This window comes from Scyliorhinus canicula, chromosome 12 (genome assembly GCF_902713615.1).
Source record: "Scyliorhinus canicula chromosome 12, sScyCan1.1, whole genome shotgun sequence".
NCBI lineage: Eukaryota > Metazoa > Chordata > Chondrichthyes > Carcharhiniformes > Scyliorhinidae > Scyliorhinus > Scyliorhinus canicula.
Genome location: NC_052157.1, coordinates 109,788,345 through 109,810,093, shown reverse-complemented (window position 1 = coordinate 109,810,093; position 21,749 = coordinate 109,788,345). Strand labels below are relative to the sequence as shown.

At 51.9% G+C, this 21,749-nt stretch overlaps 1 protein-coding gene across 3 annotated transcripts in view; it reads right to left on the bottom strand.

Annotated features, from left to right (window-relative positions):
* Positions 1-21,749, bottom strand: part of LOC119974656 (cytochrome P450 2J6-like) — a 118,934-nt gene that overhangs the window by 12,326 nt on the left and 84,859 nt on the right. For all 3 annotated transcript variants that reach the window (XM_038813730.1, XM_038813729.1, XM_038813728.1), the window contains one exon: positions 5,526-5,667. In XM_038813730.1, coding sequence (XP_038669658.1) covers positions 5,526-5,667 — 142 coding nt within the window. The remainder of the gene's footprint in view (positions 1-5,525; positions 5,668-21,749) is intronic.

Below are 21,749 nucleotides of genomic sequence, written 5' to 3'. Positions count from 1 at the left end.
GGGGTATAGAGGGCATGCAATCGTGTAAAGCCCCGGTTACCAGGTAGAATTCTGTAAGAAATTTTCGGAAATATTGAGCCCAATCCTAATGAGGACCTTCAATGAGGCGAGAGAGAGAGGAACCCTCCCCCCAACAATGTCACAGGCTTTGATCTCACTCATTCTTAAATGAGGGAAGGACCCGGAACATTGCGGGTCATACAGGCCGATTTTGCTTTTAAACATGGATGCCAAACTGCTAGCTAAGATTCTGGCAACAGGAATTGAGGATTGCATCCCAGGGGTGATAGAGGAAGAACAGACTGGATTTGTTAAAGGCAGACAACTCAATACCAATGTCCAGAGACTTTTGAATATTATTATGATGCCCTCAGAGGGAGGGGAGGCGGAGGTGGTAACAGTGATGGACGCAGAGAAAGCCTTTCACCGGGTGGAGTGGGAGTACCTCTGGGAAACGCTGGGGAAGTTTGGGTTTCGTGAGGGCTTTATTGGCTGGGTGAAATTGCTGTACCACGCGCCTGTAGCAAGTGTATGTACAAACCGGCTGAGTTCGAGGTACTTCGAGCTTCATCGGGGAACGAGGCAGGTGTGTTCCCTCTCCCCGTTACTATTTGCCCTAGCTATAGAAATGCTAGCTATGGCGCTGAGAGCCTCGAGGAACCGGGGTGGACTGGTTTGGGGGGGGGGGGGGGGGGGGTGGAACATCAGGTCTCGCTATACGTGGAAAATTTGCTCCTGTACATTTCCGAACCTGTGGAGGGGATGGGGGAGGTTCTGCGGATCCGGAGGGATTTTGGTAGTTTTTCAGGGTACAAACTGAACATGGGAAAGAGCGAGTTGTTGGGATCCAGGCCAAGGGGCAGGAGGAGAGACTGAAAGAGCTGCCGCTCAGGATGGTCGAGAAAGGTTTTCGTTACCTGGGTATACAGGTGGCCAGGAAATGGGATGCCCTACACAGGCTCAACCTGACCCGGTTGGTGAAGCAAATGGAAGGGGACTTTGAAAGGTGGGACATGCTCCCGCTGTCACTGGCAGGGAGGTTGCAGACCGTGAAAATGACGTCCTCCCCAGATTTTTGTTTGTCTTTCAGTGCCTCCCCATCTTCATCCATAAGGCCTTTTTAAGCGGGTTAGTAGGATCATTACGGGCTTTGTGTGGCCGAATAAGACCCCGTGAGTAAGGAGATCGCTGTTGGAGCGCAGTTGGGGGCGGGGTGGGTTGGCGCTGCCGAACTTTCGCAACTACTACTGGGCGGCCAATATAGCTATGATTAGGAAGTGGGCGAGGGGCGGGGGGGGGGGGGGGGTCGCGGCGCGGGAGCAGCTGGAGGCGGCGTCATGTAAAGGTACTAGTCTGGGAGCTTTGATAACGGCTCCTTTGCCGTTCTCGTCGACCTGTTACTCCACAAGTCCGGTGGTGGTGGCGACGCTGAGGATCTGGGGACAGTGGAGGAGGTACAAGAAGGTGGAGGGAGCGTCGGTCTGGTCCCCGATATGTAACAATCACAGGTTTGTCCCGGGTAGGATGGATGGTGGGTTCCAGAGCTGGCAGAGGACAGGCATCAGAAGGATGGGAGATCTGTTCATAGACGGAAGCTTTCCCAGTTTGAAGGCACTAGAGGACAAATTTAATCTGCTGCCAGTAAACGCCTTTAAATATCCGCAAATACAAGCCTTCCTGAAAAAACAGGTAGTGGCCTTTCCGATGCTGCCGCCACTGAGGATACAGGACAGGGTGGTCTCCGGCACCTGGGTGGGGGAGGGGAGGGGAGGGTGTCAGATATCTACCAGGAACTACAGGAGGCGGAGGAAACCCCGGTGGAGGAGCTCAAGGGCAAGTGGGAGGAGGAGCTCGGTGAGGAGTTGGAAGCGGGTCTGTGGGCAGAGGTCCTGGGCAGGGTTAATTCCTCCTCATCATGTGCCAGGCTCAATCTAATTCAATTTAAGGTGGTCCACCGGGCACACATGATGGCAGAGAGAATGAGTACGTTTTTTGGAGTAGAAGACAGTTGTATGAGGTGCAAGGGCAGCCCTGCAAACCACGTCCACATGTTTTGGGCATGCCTGGAGCTTAAGAATGTTCTGGCAAGGGTTCGCGAGGGCAATGTCCAAGCTGCTTAACACACGGGTGGTGCCGTGTCCAGAGATAGCGATCTTTGGAGTGTCAGAAGACCCAGGGGTTCAGGGGGCGAAAGAGGCCGACGTCTTGGCCTTTGCCTCCCTGGTAGCCCGGAGAGGGATTTTATTAATGTGGAGGGACTCGAAGCCCCCGAGTGGAGTGTAGTGTTACCTACATGGCTGGGTTTCTCGCCTCGAGAAAATAAAGTTTGCCTTAAGAGGGTCTATGCTAGGGTTCTCTCGGAGGTGGCAGCCATTCGTCGACTTTCTAGGGAAAAATTAAAATGTCAGCAGCAGCAGCAATCCGTAGGGGGGTGGGGGTGGTGGGGTGGTGGTGGTGGGTGCGGCGAGTGCTTCATTGGGATGGGGTGGGAAGACTGGGTCGCGTGGGGGAATGTCTATTTCATTGTTATTGTATATTCTCATTTTGCAATGTTAATGTTCACTCTAGTTTGTTTTGTTATTATGGTTAGTCCTGTTTTATTAAGAAAAACTCTGCAAAACCTTAATAAAAATACTTTTTTAAAAAATGAATAAACTCTGCCAGTGTGGGAATTGAACCCATACTTTTTACCTCACTCTGCATCATGAACCAGATATCCAGCCAACTGGGCTAAACCGGCCCCCATCTTGAAAGCATGGATGGTATAAAGTTAAGAGGGAGAGTCATCTTTCAAAAATGAATGCACACAGTTGCAAAGTAAAGTGTTCGATATGGACCTACACTCAACTGGAAGAAAGTGTACACCACGGTCATGATCAAGAGAAAGGATATTCCAGTGTGTAGCCTCACAATAAATGGAAGAAAGTTAGAATATATCAATCAACTATCGAGGAAGCATGATAGCATTCGATGTAGAAGCAGCACTGAAATCTGAAAAGGATTGGACAAACCAGAAGTGTTTTAACAAAATTTATCAACATTCTCAGAAACTCCAGCTTGAGTCTGAAAATGAGAATCTGTGTATTAAAATGTTCCGTCTGGTCAGCAATGAATTATGGATGTGAAGCTTGAAGCATTGGGAGAGAGAAATAAAATAAAATAAACAGCCCCAAGATGTGATGCTCATGAAGGATCCTAAGAATAAGTTGGTCGGAGAAAAGAATCACTGAAGAAATATTGAAAGGTGGTAGAAGAATAAGAGAACTCTCAATCAAAGACAAATGATGTTCTTCAGACATTTTGCGCAGAAGGATTGAAATGCGTAACCACAATTGGAAGGATTAATGGAAGAAGAGCACGACAGCAAAGGAAGCAGCTCGACAACATCACGGCTGGCTTAACTGTAAGGGTCCTTCCTGCCAATTTCCTTATTTCCCTTTATTATGTGCTGTTATCATTTTGATTAATGGATGATTAATGTACATATATCTTTAAGTCAAGCACCAGAGAGAATGGAAATTCAGGAAGTTGTAATATAATGTATGGGCTGCAAGCTTTGGACAGAAAGACCCAGACTTTGTGGCACTCGAGACATTGGGTGGGACTTGGTTTGATTGGTTGGCTGGTGGCCAATGAATGGGCCAAAGGGCTGTATTCTGCCTGGTAACAGGCTTCTGTTATGGACCAGGGTTTAGACAGCCCCAAAGTCTATCATGGAGTTCACCTGACACACAACTTTTAATAGATTTTGGTTATGGGCCCACTCTACAGGTGTGGCGCAGCAGAATTCTAAAAGTATTTTTTAAAGCAAAACAATGTTTATTCTGTGAACTCAGTTAACCTTTTTAAAACATATAGTGAACGTCTTAGCAACCATCAATTCAAATACAACCCCCAAAGAACACAATGCTCTTAAGTCATCCTTAAACTTTCCTTTTAGCATCCATAAGACAAAAAGAACCCTTTGTACAGAAAGACATCAGGTTTAACTTCACTACTGAGAACAGTTGAAATCACCAAATGGACATTCATAAGCTTGCAGAGATTCATACACATCGTGCTGTGACTGCAGCGTCTCCAAAACAAAACTAAACACACCCTGTAGCAAACAGCCTAAAGCAAAAGTAAAGCAGACAGCCCAGCTCCACCTACACTCTGACATCACTGATAAACACCCATGAATGTTTGATCCTTTCAAACTCCATGTATGTTTGACCAAATTCTTTCCTTCAATTTCTAAACCTTTGTAGGCTTCAGTTCATATCCACCGAAGATGGATTTTTTTCACCTCCTCATATGTCCCAGATACCTCCTCTGGTAGTGATGCAAACACTTCATTAGCCCTACCTACCAGCTTTGTTTGAATCAGTAATACCCATTTGACCTATGGCCATTTAATTTGTTTAGCTACCTTCTCAAATGAAATGAAAAAGGCTTCTACCTCCTTCTCATCAAACCTTTGCACTGCGTGGACATATTTAAATAGATCCCCACCAAGCTTTCAATGATGAAGCTTTCTCACTATGCTCATCACTATCCTCCAACTGTACATTGCCACTTACGTCCACCAATTTTAACTGACTGTCATGTTTCATAGCCATTTTCTGATGTTGAAACTCTCACTCTCTTTCTTTCTCCTCTCTCTGTTTCTTTTTCCTCTCTCTCTCTCTTTCTTTTTCCCTGAACTGTATCTCTCTTTCTCTTTCCTTTTGTTCTGCTGGGGCTATTCTTTCTGATTTCCTTTCTTCTATCTCTTTTTCTTTTTCCGCTCCATCTCTTTCTTTCTCTCTTTTTGCTTTTTTCTCTCTCCCTTTCATATTCAAGCTGCTTTATTTCTTTCTCATGTTCCATTTGTTTAATTTGTAACTAATTTAATTTTAATTTGCCATTTCCAATGAGTCAAACTGCATCTCAGGCAATTTTAAATGCATAATTGCCTCATCTTTTCGCATTTTGTCAGGTAATGTCTGTCTTGTCTATGTGTGTGTGTGTGTGTAGGGGGTGGGGCAAGCTTAAGTGGGGGATTAGGCATTAGATAATAGTTAATCAGTTGTATTTGTTGTATATTTCATAATATAAATAAATAGTAATTGTGTTTAAACTTACAAACCTGGTGACTGCAGTTATTGGGCAGCCAAGGGCCAAAGACTTCTAGTATTTTTCTAAGAGTTCTTGGTTAATTCTACTATGTTTTGACTTTGGGTCAAATGAGGATGGAATTGGCTGCGCTCTAGCCCAGGGGACCGTCACGTAATCTGAACACCAATACCCACTACTGCTATGATCTGAACATTTGAGAGACGACGGTCACTCTCATCACTCGACATGTCACTTTGACAAAGACAAAATTAACTCTTTAGAAACTGGGTTGACCATAGGGGCTTTGAGAGCAGACATTCATTTAGATTGTAATTTTAGGAATGTTACACATCCCCTTTGAGGTACACGGACGTGGCTGGACATCCATTATTAATCCAGGGCTGTATGTTCCAGTACATTTTATGATTCCTCAAATCCTACATTACCTGCAGAGAATGGGATGAAGGCTTCCTGTTTCACAAGCTGCCCCTCCGGGTTGAGGAAGTGACCCGGATTAAACTGATGTGGAGTCGACCAAATGTTCTCATCAAACATGGCGGAGGTAAGGTTTGGAATGATCATTGTTCCCTGTAAGGCATTAGAAAAATAAGACCCGTTAGAAACATAGAAAATAGGAGCAGGAGGAGGCCATTCACCCCTTCGACCCGGCCCTGCATTCATTATCATTATGGCTGATCATCCAACTCAATAGACTTATCCCGCCTTCCTCCAATATCTTTTGATCCCCTTGGCTCCAAGTGCTATATCTAACTGCTTCTTGAGAATATGCAGGGTGGAATTTTCCGTGGGCCAACGCAGCTATCAGTAAAGGTGATTGGGTGGAGAATCGGCTGTGAGGCTGTGAAGCCAAAATCGTGGCGAGTGCCAGGCTCACGGCAATTTTCAATGCTCCGGAGTCTCGACAGCGACATCAATGCGCTCTACTCATGTACAGTAAACACCCGTTTACATATCATAGGCGGGCCCGGCCCGGTATTCTCCGGGGCCTCTGCGATGCTCCGCCACCGTGGGGGGGAATTCCAGATGGCAAGTGTCACTTGAGCTTTTAAAAATTGGGAAACAGGCGCCATGGCTGATGAGGGAGAGAGTGGAGGTAGGACACGCAGAGGCTGCTGGTCCTGCTGGCGAAGGAGGACTGGAGGGTTTCTTCCAAGCCCGAGGGGGGGGGGGGCGCAGTGTGGGGGTAATGGAAGTGATGGGGGTGATGAGGGGTTGGGCCATGGGTTTGGGGTGACCTCCCCATGCAACTTGGATGTTCAGGTACAGACCATCATTGTCACGGCCTGCAAGGCAGCCATCTTGCTCCACATCCCACTGACCGCCCACCGTGGCCCCTGGTCATGCGGATTGATACCAGCCGTTATAGTACTCCAAACCCACCACGCCACCCCCCCCCCCTCACCTCAACCCCCATCAATCCACCCCCCCCAAGCCGGCCATCACCCTCTGGCAGGGCCGCATGTGGCCCATCCAAGGGTAACAATCTCAGTAGCCTCTGTAGGAGGGTGCCGGACAGGAGCCGCAGTGCGTACTGCTGGCATGGGTAGTGCCAGCCACCGGTAGCCCTGACAGGAGGGATTGGTACCAGGGCCAGAGGCCCACACGGTGCCGGGCACTGACGGGCCAGGGGTGTGTTGGGCAGAGTGCCGGGATAATGGCTGGGGGTGGATGTGGGGATGGGGGACATGTGGGGGCAGGGGCTGCAGTGTAGCCCGCTGGACCTGGTTGGATATTATTATGGGCCAGGGTTTAGAGAACACCAAAATATATTATGGAGTTCACCTGACACTCACGTTTGAATAGATTTTGGTTATGGGGAGCAGAAGGGCCCACTTTACAGGTGTGATGCAACAGAGAACTAAAAATATTTTTTAAACAAAAACAATGTTTATTCTATGAATCCAGTTTACATTTTATAAACCCACAGTAAACATCTTGCCAACTACCAACACTGATAATTCCCACAGATACAATACTCTATAGGTAACCCTTAATAACTTTCCGAACAACATCCATAAGTCAAAACCCCTTTTTAACAAAGACAGTAGGTTTGCTTTCGTTACAGAAACAGGTATTACTTTGAAATTATCAAGTCATCTGGAGACATTCTTTAGATTGCAGAGAGAGAAGTCAATACACACATCTGCTTGGTTTGAATGCAGCTCTCCAACTGAAAACAAACTAAGACACACTGCAGCTGCTAGCTCTTAACGAAAGTAAAAGCAGAGACAGAGCTCAGCTCCGCCTGCACAATGACATCACTGCAGCTATCTGATGAAACATACTTATCTTAAAGGGACTCTCACATGACAGTATGGGGGTATGCACCATGTTAATATGTCTGCCTATCACCCCCTGCAGACAATGGAGTTCAGAATTCAACCAGGAATGGTGGCCTTCTTCCTAATCGCCCCAGCCCTGGGGGATGAATTGAGGCTGTATAAGTTGGATCTGCTCGAAGAGGACTCTGCAGCAGTGAAGCCTGCCCCAGAGGAACAGGAGGCAGCCGGTGAGGATGGAGAACTGGCCACTCAACAGGTCGACGAAGAGGAGATGCCGCCTAGGCCATGTGTGTACTGGCAGTGCCTGTCATTTGAGGACCTGCCGGACCGAGCATTCCGTTGAAGGCTCCCGCTGAGCATGCCTCCCGAAACGTTTATGTGGTAGGGTCCCTGCAAACACTGAGTGGGGACCTGTCCGAAATCTCACAGACCTCGGTGCACAGATGCATCCGCGCCATCATGGAGCAGCCTGTGCCTGGTCAGAGCAATACATCAAATCCAACGTGGAGTGAGCCCATCATGATGCCCGGGCAGCGGGGTTCACTGCCATCACCCTGAAGCCCCAGGTTCAGGGGGTGATCGATAGGTTGCATGTCCCCCTACAAGCACCGGCCCATGACAGGCCGCTCTACACAAACTGAAAGGGGTTCCACTCGATGAACATGCAGCCGATGTGTGATCTGGTTAGTATACACGACGGCTTCATCCTGGCATATTCAATGGTCCCTGACCTCTTCGAATCTTCCGTGTCACCCTCACCGTGCCCCCCCCACCCCCCCCTCCCAGCAGCTAGAGGCTTGGCTCTTGGGTAACTGAGGTTTCAAACTGAGGTTATCCACTGTGGTTGGAGCTGATGACGCCTATCCGGAAGCCACAGACCAACGCAGAGACCCACTTCAATAACACGCATGCAGCGACCAGGGGCGTGATCGAACGGGGCTTCAGCAACCTGAAGATGCGGTTCAAGTACCTGGACTGTTCTGGTTGGCCCCTCCAGTATAGCATTAGGAGGGTCTCCCACATCGTGGTGATCTTCAGCGTCCACCATAACTTTGTGCAGCAGAGGGCGAGGTGCTGGCGGAGGAGGATGAACAGCAGTCCTCATCCGACGAGGGGGTTATGGGGGAGGCCAAGAATGGGCAGGACATGCACCCGGGTAGGCACGGAAGGCCACATGTGCACCGGGGCCGACACGCACGGGAAGCTCCAAACGCTTCCAGGTTCACCGACTAAGGCGACTGGCCAACGGCACAGACATCCCTCCCACCCCCATACCACCATACCCCCTTCCACGGCCAACCACCCCCTCCTGTCAATACCCGTCCTGTGCAACAACCCCCAGGGCAGCATGGTAGCACAAGTGGATAGCACTGTGGCTTCACAGCGCCAGGGTCCCAGGTTCGATTCCCTGATGGGTCACTGTCTGTGCGGAATCTGCACATCCTCCCCGTGTCTGCGTGGGTTTCCTCCGGGTGCTCTAGTTTCCTCCCCATGAACTCTGGTGCTCCGCAACATTCGACAACACCTGACTCCTGCCCACGGTCCTACTTTCCACCATCCACCTGGGTGATCCCTGCATGCGACCTTGCCATTCAGTTCCATCGAACCCCAGGTGTGGCAGACATGGGGACCGTGGGTGGGGAGTGAGAGCGATGGGATACCGGTGCGGTGAGCTCTGGCTGAACTGCAGTCCCTGAGCCAAGCCAACCACAATGTCTGCCCATTCCCACCGCCCCCCCCCCCGTCCTCTCTGCGGCCAACCCAGACCAGCCTATCCCTCACATGCTGCTGACACAGCAGCAAGGCAGGTTGTAACGTTGTGCACAGATGTTCAATGTGAACAAATATATAGAGATTTGTGCCCTAGCCCCTGGGTGGGATTCGCCGTTTATGAGACTAGGTATTGATGCCAACGCAGAATTTGTGAGGCGGGATTCACTGTTGGCCGACCCCAAAATCGCAACACGCGATTGGGTGGAGAATAGCCTCGAACGCCAAAATGGCGGTAGGCGCCGGTTTGACCCCAAATCCTGATGCTCCGGCACCCCAAAAATGCTGTAAATGCATCGCTCGCCGCACGGCGTTGAGGCGCCATTGGCATACCATTAGTGGGCCTGACCCTCTATTCTGTGGGGCCTCTGCGATTCACTGCCACTGATGGGCCGAGTTCCTGATGGTATGGTTCACTTGTGGTCTGAAATATCATGAACCTGACATCATGGCTGCTGAGTAAACAGGGAAGAGATAGGACATGGAGTGGAGTAACTGGGCTGCCGGCCCTGACACTGGCCGTGCTAGCTGCGGTGGGGGGGCCCCTGTCAGGGCCGGGTGAAGGGGGGAACAGGCCGAGTCGCCGGTGTGCCCCCCCGCACAGGACTGCCCAGGCACTATCCACCATTACGGCGACTACCTTGCTGCGCACCCACTGACCACCCACCTTGGCCCTTGGTTCTACACAGTGACAGTGGCCATAAGGGTGCGCCCACCACCACACCCCACCCCCTGCCACAGCGCTCCCCCCCCAACCCAAAACACCCCATCCAACCGGCAGCCGCTCACCGGGGCACCACCCAATGCCATACCCTTAGCGACCCCCAGTGAGGGCAGTGGCAGCCAATTGTACCCCTAGCAGCAGGGATGGGCGCTAGGACCAGGGACCCCTCACGGTGTTGGCCTCTGACAGGGCAGGTGTGAAGGGATAGGGGATAGACATGCAGGGGCGGAGCCCGCAATGCCTACTGGGGCTACCGTGTAGCCTATGGAACCTGGTTGGGAACTGGAGTATGCACATTGCTACCATGTTGGCCTTTCACCCCCTGCAGACAATGGCGTTTGGAGTACGACCAGCAATGGTGGCCGCCCTGATGATGGTTGCAGCTCTGCGAGATGGCCTGCGGCTGTATGAGCGGAAGGTGCTCGAAGAGGAGGGGAAGCTGCAGTAGCGGAGCAGAGAGCAGCAGAGCGGGCTGCAGAGGAATGGGCTGCAGAGGGGCATGTGGCTGCCGCACAGGCTAGAGGGCCAGCTGCTTATCAGGCCAAGGAGGAGGAGGAGGTGCCAAGAAGGCGAGGCATGAGGCCTCGTGTGTGCCGGCAGTGCCTGTCATTCGAGCCTGCCGGACCGGGGATGTCGTCAAAGACTCTGGCTGAGCAGAGAGAGACAGTGCGACACATCTGCCAGATGATGGCACACTTGGCACCATGGGTCTGGGGGAGGACACCCGCTCCCGGTGACCATGAAGGTGACAGCCGCCCTGGAGCTTTTATGCCAATGGATCATTCTAGTCTCCGAGTGGTGACCTGTCCGGGATCCCACAGAGCTCGCTGCACAGGTGCATCCGCACCGTCATGGTGGCCCTATATGCCCAGGCCGATCAATAAATGCATTTCGATGTGAACCGAGCCCACCAGGATGCCCGGGCAGTGGGGTTCACCGCCATTGCTGGGATGCCCCTGATCCATGGGATGATTAACGGTATGCATATCACCCTACGGGCACCTGCTGATAACAGACTGCACTACAACCGAAATGGGTTACACTCAATGAACATTCAGCTGGGCTGTGACCATGAGCTGTGCATCGTACACCTCTGTGCCCGATATCCGGGCAGTGTGAACAATTCCTTCATTCTGGCACACTTGGCAATCCCTGGCAAGCCCTGGCTGAGGGGTGGCGCCTTGCCGACAGGGGTTACCCGCTGTGGCCGTAACTGATGATACCCAACCAGAGGCCAGAGACCAATGTGGACATCCGCTACAACGGTGCCCATACAGTGACCAGTGGTATGATCGATCGGTGCTTCGGCATCCTGAATATACGGTTCAGGTACCTCGACCTTTCTGGAGGTGCCTTCCAGTATGATGCTGAGATGGTTGCCCGCATCATGGTGGCCTGCGGCATCCTCCACAACATCGCGCAGAAGAGGGACGATGTGCTGGACGGGGAGGATAAGGAGGAAGGGCATGACTCCTCCATCGAAGAGGATGCGGGGGAGGGGGACAATGAACAGACTCGGGGGCCCACGCAGACAGGGGAGGCTGCACGACTTGTGCGCCAGGGTCACTGACCATGAGACACTGCCTCCAGGTTCACTGACTAGGAGTGTGGGGGGGGGTTCTGGCCAGGGGCACGGACACCGCATCCCAAACCCATTCCCCCTTACTTCCTACCCCCCTAAACCGCCCGCTTGTACCCCCCTCTGTTACACATAGTTGTAGTGCTACAAGGTGGGTGCCCTGGGTAATCAGCAGCAGCGGGTCTGGTCCATGGGATGAAGGATGATGACAACCCGCTCTGCGATGAGCTCCAGTGCTCCACATCGTCTGACTCATGCCCACAGTAGCACCTTCCACCTGGGTAATCCCTGCCTGCGAGTTGGCCAGTCCATCACATGGTCTCATTGAATCCCTGGGGTGTGAGGGTGAGGGGTGTGTGGGGGTGAGGGGGGAAGGGGGTGTGGTGTCGGGGTGAGGGGGGTGAGGGGGTAAGGGGGCGTGGTGTCGGGGTGAGGGGTGTGTGGGGGTGAGGGGGGTGTGGGGGTGTCTTGACACACGTGTCATGGGCAACCGCAACTCAGCAGGGTCTCAGAACTCCCTTTCCTCTGGGCCACCTGCCCCGTTCAGGGCCCTCTGCGTGGGCATTGTAAGGGGCCGCAGACCCCGCGAAACTGGCCCCGTTTTTCGTGGAATTGATTGCGTTTCACGTGGCGCTGGTGCTAGCCCATTAAAAGTTGCTGGATAAGTGCAGCCGATTTATTTGTCAAAACTCCACACATCCATCAACATTTAGTCTCAAAAGCGATCAACATTACTCTCAAAAACAGTGATTAGCCTCAAAAATGGTGACCCCAGCCAGTGGATCTTCAAGATAGAAAAACTGGGGCCGAACCTGCACCGATTTCGATACTGTTAAGGGTCCAGCACCGGCGCCACGTGGAACACAATCAATTCTAATGAGAAGCGGTGCTGTATTCACCGGTTTCGCTGTTCACACTCAAAAGCTGACAAGTTGCAGCCGCATGTACACACTGCAGTCCCCACACACTCCAATGCAGCCAACAAGATGGCAATAAGGAGAGCGGCACCAAGGTTCGCAGACGCAGAGCTCGAGACCTTCTTGGACGCCATGAAGGAGCGGAGGATGACCCTGTACCCCGGCCCAGGAAGAAGTCTGCCAGCCGCTGCCATTCGCCGTGAGTACAGTTGGCAGCGGCCGTGGGTGCCATGGGCAACATCGTCCGGACCAGCCAGCAGTGCCGGAAAAAACTGCAAGACCTCCTCAGAGCAGCCAAGGTGAATAGGCAGCACTGTGGCCCGGCATCAACCCCTGTCCCACACAACTGTAACCGGTCCCCGCACCCGGAGGGTGGGCGAACCTTCACACTGCACCAAATGCTGGTACCCATACTGGCCGCCATGGCCGGATGCCCTGGCCACTGAGGCCACCAGCTATCCACCCCCTAGGCTACATGCATCGGACTGTCTAACACTGTTGTTTTCTGTTCCCGCCCAGGAGAAGGCCGTGCACAAACGTCGGGAGCAGGGGAAAACAGGAGGGGGGCCACCGTGCCTGCGGCCCCTCACAATGGCAGAGCAGAGGGCCCTGGACGTGATCGTCCTGCCCAGAGGAATGGAGTTTGGCCATGGGAAAAGAAGAGACCTTGCTGAGTTGCGGTTCCCCGTGACACAAGTCAAACACCCCTCCCCAACCCCGCCCCACCCACCACCCTCACACCCATACCACCCTCATGTCACCCTCACCCCCACACCACTCTCACCCCTACACCACCTTCATCCCCAGATCTCATGCAACACCACCACCCTCTACCCTCATACACCCCCGGCCAGCGGTCTAATCATTTGTCTTGTGTCTTGCAGGACCTGCTGGAGGTGGGTGCATCAGGCACCCCCCGCCCCCAGCCAGTGCCACCGCCAGAGCCCCACCGTGAGCCGAGCAGCTCAGACACCAGCCCTCCGCCTGAGACTCCGGACACCCCGGAGCTCGGGTCGGCAGATGTCAGTGATTTTCCGTCACAAATACCTCCAATATCCTCCCCCATACCAGACACTCAACTCGGTTGGGCACTTGATGCACTATCAATTACCACAAAGACGAGAGTAGTGGAATAATCAAGGCTTTATTGAGCAAAGATGTTGTGCCTCCTGTAGCTGCAACCAGAATGGCTGCAGCACCGGCGAGCATGCACATTTATACGCCCCCTACTGGGCGGAGCCAGCAGGCCCGGATTTACCCATGTACCTCTAGTATATGTGTCTTACCGTAATACATGTATTACTCCTAGTAGTGACTACCACATTCACCCCCTGTTAAAAAAGAGTCCGGCGGGGTTGGTGGAAAAATAATTACAAGTTCAGTCTGTCGGGGGCCTTGACCCTCCTCTGCGATCGCCTCAGTCCTGGTGGTGATGTGGGCGCCTGGGGAAGGCAAAGAGACGTTCATGGGGGTTTTCGTTTGTCGTGGTGCAGAGGAGCGATCAGATGGAGTGGAGTGTGTCAGGGAGGACCTCCTGCCAGCGGGAGACCGGGAGATTTTTAGACCACAGGGCCAGCAGGACTGCCTTCCAGACTGTCCCATTCTCCCTCCCCACATGTCTGTTTCCCCGGTGGTTGTAGCTGGTCATCCTACTCATAAAGGAGGATCCCTGATCGCTGTGGACAGAGGTGGGGAAACCGAACAGTGTGAAGATGCTGTGAAGGGCTTTAATGACTGTGGCAGAAGTCATATCAGGGCATGGGATGGCAAAAGGGAACCATGAGTGCTCATCGACCATAGAACATGGAACATAGAACAGTACAGCACAGAACAGGCCCTTCGGCCCTCGATGTTGTGCCGAGCAATGATCACCCTACTCAAACCCACGTATCCACCCTATACCCGTAACCCAACAACCCCCCCCCCCCCCCACAACCTTAACCTTACTTTTTAGGACACTACGGGAAATTTAGCATGGCCAATCCATCTAACCCGCACATCTTTGGACCATGTTAAGGAAGTATGTGTTGCGGTCGGTGGAGGGGAGGGGCCCTTTGAAGTCGATGCTGAGACACTCAAAGGGGCGGGAGGCCTTCACCAGTGGCGCTCGATCTGGCCGGTAGAAGTGCAGCTTGCATTCCGCGCAGACCTGGCAGTCTCTGGTGACAATCCTGACCTCCTCAATGGAGTAGGGCAGGTTGCGGGCCTTGATGAAATGGAAGAACCGGGTGACCCCCGGTGGCACAGGTCAAAGTGGAGAGCCCGGAGTAGGTCCACTTGTGCTCTGGCACATGTACCGCAGGATAGGGAGTCAGGGGCTCGTCGAGCTTCCCCGGGCGATACAAAATCTCAAAATTATAGGTGGAGAGCTCGATCCTCCTCCTCAAGTTCTTATCATTTTTGATCTTGCCCCGCTGTGTATTATTGAACACGAAGGCAACCGACCGTTGGTCAGTGAGGAGAGTGAATCCCCTGCCGGCCAGGTAATGTCTTCAATGCCGCACAGCTTCCACAATGGCTTGGGCCTCCTTTTCGACAGAGGAGTGCCGAATTACGGAGGCATGGAAGGTGCGGGAAAAGAAGGCCACAGGCCTGCCTGCCTGGTTGAGGGTGGCCCGATTTTTCCACCACCCCCGCCGGACTCTTTTTTAACTATGCCCGATGCATCGCTCTCGACCTGGAAGGGGAGGGACTCGTCGACCGCATGCATCGAGGCCTTGGCGATGTCTGCCTTGATGCGGTTGAAGGCCTGGCGGGCCTCAGCCGTCAGGGGAAAAACTGTGAAATGAATGAGTGGGCGGGCCTTGACCGCATAGTTATGGACCCACTGGGCATAGGAGGAGAAAAACCACAGGCATCGTTTCAGGGCCGTGGGGGAGGGGGAGTTCCATGAGGGGGCGCATGCGGTCGGGGTCGAGCACCTAGAACTCCATTTTCCACGACATAGCCAAGGATGGTTAAGCGGTTGGTGTGCATTTCTCCTTATTGTACGTGAGATTAAGGAGTTTGGCCGTCTGGAGGAATTTTAGGAGGTTAGCATCATGGTCCTGCTGATCGTGGCCGCAGATGGTGACGTTGTCTAGGTACGGGAAGGTGGCCCACAGTCCGTACCTGTCAACCATTTGGTCCATCTCACGTTGGAAGACCGAGACCCTATTAGTGACACCGAAGGGAACCCTAAGGAGGTGATAGAGGCAGCCATCTGCTTTGAACACATTGGCAGTCCTCCGGAGATGCCTGGTGTATAGTTGATTGACTGGCCGAACGTAATGCCCCTTCAGGAGCTCCATTGCTTCGGAGTAAGTGGGCACATCCCGGATGAGAGGAAAAATGTCAGGGCTCACTCGTGAATAAAGGACTTGGAGCTTCTGCAAGTCCGAGGGTTCCTCAGCAACTGTTCGGAGGTAGCTTTCGAAGCAGGCTAGCCAGTGGTCAAAAGCGGACGTAGCATTGGCTGCTTGTGGGCTCAGCTGCAGGCGATCAGGCTTGATGCGAAGATCCATCATTTTAAAAATCTTTGCTCAATAAATTGATGCACTATCAATTACCACAAAGACGAGCGTTGTGGAATAATTGAGGCTTTATTGAGCAAAGGTGTTGTGCCTCCTGCAGCTGCCACCAGAATGGCTACAGCACCGGCGAGCACACACATTTATACGCTGCCTACTGGGCGGAGCCAGCAGGCAGGGATTTACCCATGTACCTCTATTATACGTGTCTTAACGTAATACATATAATACTGCTCATGGTGACTACCACAGCACTTTAGTGAAGAGGCTCCTGGGACACTATCTGGTGCTCATCACACAGTTAACCTGGTACAACTAGCGGAAGTAGGAGCACCCGAGGGGGCGGATGGTCGGAGGGTAGGCTGATCCCAGGGACGAGCTGCCATCCACTTGGGTTTCAAGCTCCTGGAACCATCAGTCCCATCTATGGTGGAGATGCAGTTGCAGAGCCAGGGACTGCATGAGGGTTTCTGGTGAGCATCCAGCACCTGCAGGCGCAGTTGGATGAGCCCAACCGTGTTGCTATGGGCCAGGGTTTAGAGAACCCCAAAGTGTATCATGGAGTTCACCTGACCCACAATTTTTAATAGATTGTGGTATGGGGAGCCCACGGCCCACTCTACAGGTGTGGTACAGCAGAAATAAAAGGTATTTTGTAAAGCATATTTACATGACACACTCGGTGAGTCTTCCATCTATCTGATATTTTTACCACATAATTCACCTCACTTAATTTCCTTTCAATCTGATACGGTCCACAAAACCTAGCTTTTAAAAGGTTCACCTACCACTGGTAACAATACTAAAACTTTTTCTCCACTGGCAAAATTACAAACTTTGGATTTCTTGTCCGCTACCCGTTTCATCACATGTGCAACTTTCAAATGTTGTCTGTCCAATTCATCTGCGCTATTTATTCGTTCTCTAAAATTTGACACGTAATCCAATAATGTAATTTCTGATTTCTCACTCACCAACTTTCCCTTAATCAATTTAAGTGGTCCTCTTACCTCATGACCACAAATTGGTTCAAAAGAACTGAATTTGGTTGACACATTAGGTGCATCCCTAATTGCAAACAGTACGAATGGAATTCCTTTATCCCAATCCTCTGGATAATCTTGACAATAAGCCCTCAACATTGTCTTTAATGTCTGATGCCACCTTGCTAAAGCTCCCTGCAATTCTGGATGGTACGCAGTTGATTTAAATTGTTTTATTCCCAAATTATTCATAACTTCATTGAATAATCTCGAGGTAAAATTTGATCCTTGATCCGATTGTATTTCTGTGGGTGGTCCATATCTAGTAAAGAATTTAAGTAACTCATCCACAATCTTTTTAGCTGTAATATTATGTACTGGAATGGCCTCTGGAAACCTAGTAGACACATTCATTATAGTCAAAAGATATTGATTCCCACTTTTTGTTTCAGGAAGCGGTCCTGCGCAATCAGTTAGGACCCTTGTAAAAGGTTCCTCCAATGCTGGAATAGGTATTAAGGGTGCTGGTTTTATCACTGCTTGAGGTTTCCTTATCACTTGACATGTGTGACATGATTGACAAAATTGAACTACATCTTTATGTAGTCCAGGCCAATAAAAATCTTTTTGGATTTTAGCTTGAGTCTTCCTTATTCCCAAATGACCTCCCACTGATACCTCATGTGCAACACGCAACACGTCCTTTCTATACCCTACCAGCAATACTACTCGATGAGCTTCTGCCCACTTTTCATCTGCCTGCAGTAAAGGTCTCCATTTTCTCATCAAGACATCACTTTTACGGGTATACACTCAGATTCCTCTTCTGTGTATGCTTTCTGATACATCAGTTTTGTTTCTACATCGTTCTGTTGTAACTCCGCCAATTTTCCTGAACTAAAAATATCTGCCTCATCCTCCACCTGTTCTTGTTAAAGATTGACTGACTAGCTCCCGTATCTCTTTTTTTTTCTGCCCCGGCCTCTCCTCTCCCTCCCGTATCTCTTAAAATTGTGACTTCTTTACCTGCTCCTCCTGATACACATGAGTAAACTTTACCCACACAAGTAAATTCTTTAAAGACATCTGGCAGCTTCTTGTTATGTTACTGGAAAGAATGCTAGAAGTCGTCCAGTAGTTGAAGGAAGGTTTATTGTGCTCCACAACTTAAATGATTGCGTGAGCTCTTGCTTACAGAACTGCACTTGTAAAGGTTACACTTCTCTATCCTCTGCAACTAGGCCTGACCACACTAGCAGCCCTGAGCTCACTTCCGTCCCTGTTCTCCTCACCGTCTGTTCAGCCAAAGTCAGGGGGAGGGCCTTCGGCGTCACTCTTATACGTCCCCGTGCTGCCCCCTGGTGGTATTTCCATTTCCCATCAGCCTCTTCTGTACACATTCAAGTGAGGATCACTACACTTCTTATCAATCACCTCTTGATCAGGCTGTACAATCTTTTGCACCTCCTTCACTTCACTTGGACTTTCCTTTACCACTTTAAGAAACCCCACTGTCTTATCCTGTTTTACCACATTAGCCTGCCCAGTGCTTTTCTTCAACCACCAACACTGTGACTTTACATGGCCTAGTTTATTGCAGTGGAAACATTTGAAATTTTTCATGTCTCTTCCACCCTCCTGGATTTCTTTTTTAATCTGAGGTACACTCTCCTTATTATCTCCCATCCGATCACCTTTACCTTTACCAATTGAGTAATTCTCATGTCCCCAGTTTCTATCCCTCACAAGCTGAAACTGATGTCAGAAACCAGACTTTGATTAATGAACTAATTCATAATCATCTGCCATTTCTGCTGCTAATCTCGCAGTTTTAACCCTCTGGTCTTCCACATGAGTTCTCACTACATCAGGAATTGAACTTTTAAACTCCTCCAAAGGATAACTTCTCTGAGAGCTTCATACGTTTGGTCTATTTTCAAAACCCTTATCCACCGATCAAAATTACTCTGTAATCTGCTGACAATGCATGCCATCCAGGCCAACATTTCACGGGTGGCATCTGTGATGGCATCATTGGGGATGACAGTTTCGGCTATGGATCAGCATGTCCAAGGCCAGGGGAATTCTGTGCAAGTGCTAGCCGAGGCCTGTGGTGATAACCACTGTAGTGATGTATACTTGCAGTAGGGGGATGTATGCCTGTACCTGTAATACAGGTTCCTCCGGTAAGTCCCTGCCGGCTAGCTCCGCCCACAGGGAGCTTGTGTATTATTATGCGTGTGAGTCACTCAGTCTCTAGTCTTCAGTTGCAGCCGGAGGAATAGCATCACACAGCAATAAAGCCTCGATTGAACTTGTCTCTCATCTTTGACTGTAATTGTTAGCACCACAATTTATTGTTGTGTGATTTTCCGTACACCATGGATACCAAAATCAAGCCTGACTGTCTGCAGCTGGATCCGCAGTCGCCTCACGCCAGGAAAGACTTTGTTCACTGGCTTGCAGTTTTCGAGGCCTACATCTCTTCAGCGGACCCTCCCCCGATGGAGGCTCAGAATAAGCAACTCCTGTACTCGAGACTCAGTTCCAGTGTCTTTCTGCTAATTTGAGATGCGACTGACTACACCAGTAGCCAGAGCTATGGAACTGCTCAAGGAGAACTATGCACAGTCGACGAACACCCTGTTTGCGAGGCATCAACTCTCTACTCGCGTCCAGCAGCCGGGTGAGTCGATTGAGGACTTCTGGAGGGCCCTTATACCTCTGGTATGAGACTGCGATTGCCGGGCCCTCACAGCCTCGGAACATTCTGACTTACTCAAGCGCGATGCCTTTGTTACAGGCATTGCATCGGACCCCATCCGGCAATGACTGCTGGAAGGGGCCGCCCTCGACCTCGCGGCCACAAAGACTCTGGCGGTTTCAATGACGGCTGCCTCCTGTAGTGCGCGATCTTACTCCGCTATCCACTCGGCCCACCCGTCCTACCCCTCGTGGACCCCGCAAACGGCCCCCCAGGCCCACCCGTCCTACCCCTCGTGGACCCCGCAAGCGGCACCCCCAGCAGCCGCCCCCGCGCACTACGCCTGCGCTTCTCGCCGCACCGCACTCCCTGGGGGTTCCCACTGTTACTTCTGCGGTCAGCAGAAGCACCCTCGCCAACGCTGCCCGGCCCGCACCACGACCTGCAAAGCTTGTGGCAAGAAAGGCCACTTTGCAGCGGTGTGTCAGTCCCGGACGGTTGCCGCTATCGCGCCCCGTTCCCCTCACCTCAGCCGATCACACAATGGGTCCTGCCGTCCGCTTCCTCCGACCCCACGTGCGATCAGTGGGCGCCGCCATCTTTCGCCGCCCCGCCACGTGCGGTCCATGGGCGCCGCCATCTTCATCCCCCCACCGCCATGGTCGTTCCATGGGCACCGCCATTTTGTCTCGACCCCACAACGTGCGCTCCATGGGCGCCGCCATTTTGTCCGCCGCCACCTTCTCCCACACAGGTACTCCAGACGCCGCCATTTTTTCCTCCCGGGACGGGGCCACAGGACACGGATCGCTACTGCTCCTCGTCGGACTAATCTGACTCTACTGCCGATCGTCTGCTACTCGCCTCCATTACGCTCAACCAGTCGCGTCCTCGCAACCTGGTACCCTCTTCCACATCGGTGCTGGTCAACGGCCACGTGACCTCCTGCCTCATCGACTCCGGGAGGACCGAGAGCTTCGTCCACCCAGACACGGTAAGGCGCTATTCCCTTGCGGTCCATCCCGCCAAACGGCAGATCTCTCTCGCCTCCGGTTCCCACTCTGTCCCGATCCGTGGTTTCTGCCTGGTTAAACTTACTGTACAGGGCGTGGAATTCGACCGTTTCCGTCTGTACATTCTCCCCAACCTCTGCGCGTCACTCTTACTAGGCCTGGATTTCCAGTGCAACCTCCAGAGCCTCACCCTCAAATTCGGCGGACCCCTACCTCCCGTCACCGTTTGCGGCCTCGCGACCCTCAAGGTCGAGCCTCCCTCACTCTTTGCCAATCTGACCGCAGAATGCAAGCCTGTAGCCACCAGGAGCAGACGGTACAGCACCCAGGATAAGGCCTTCATCACGTCCGAAGTCCAGCGGCTGCTTCGGGAGTGTATCATCGAGGCCAGCATCAGCCCTTGGAGAGCCCAGGTGGTAGTGGTTAAGATCGGGGAGAAGCACAGGATGGTCGTGGACTACAGCCAGACCATCAACCGGTACACGCAGCTCGAAGCGTACCCCCTCCGCCGCATTTCTGATATGGTCAATCAGATTGCACAGTACCGGGTCTTCTCTACTATTGACCTGAAATCCGCCTACCACCAGCTCCCCATCCGTAAATCGGACCGTCCATACACTGCCTTCGAGGCAGACGGTCGTCTGTACCAATTTCTTAGGGTCCCTTTCGGCGTCACGAATGGGGTCTCGGTATTTCAACGAGAAATGGACCGAATGGTTGACCGGTACGGACTGCAAGCCACCTTCCCGTACCTCGACAATGTCACCATCTGCGGCCATGACCAGCAGGACCATGACGGTAAACTTTCTAAATTCCTCCACACCGCATCTCTCCTTAATCTCACGTACAACAAGGAGAAGTGCGTGTTCCGCACAGACCGCTTAGCCATCCTCGGCTACGTAGTCAAAAACGGACTAGTGGGGCCCGACCCCAACTGCTAGTGCCGCCTCATGGAGCTTCCACTCCCCCAAGGCCCTCAAACGCTGCCCTGGGTTCTTTTCTTATTACGCCCAGTGGGTCCCACAATACGCGGACAAGGCCCGCCCACTTATCCAGTCCACACATTTTCTCCTCTCGGCGGAGGCACAACAGGTCTTCGCCCGCATTCGATCTGACATAGCCACGGCCGGGATGCACGCAGTAGATGAGACACTGCTTTTCCAAGTGG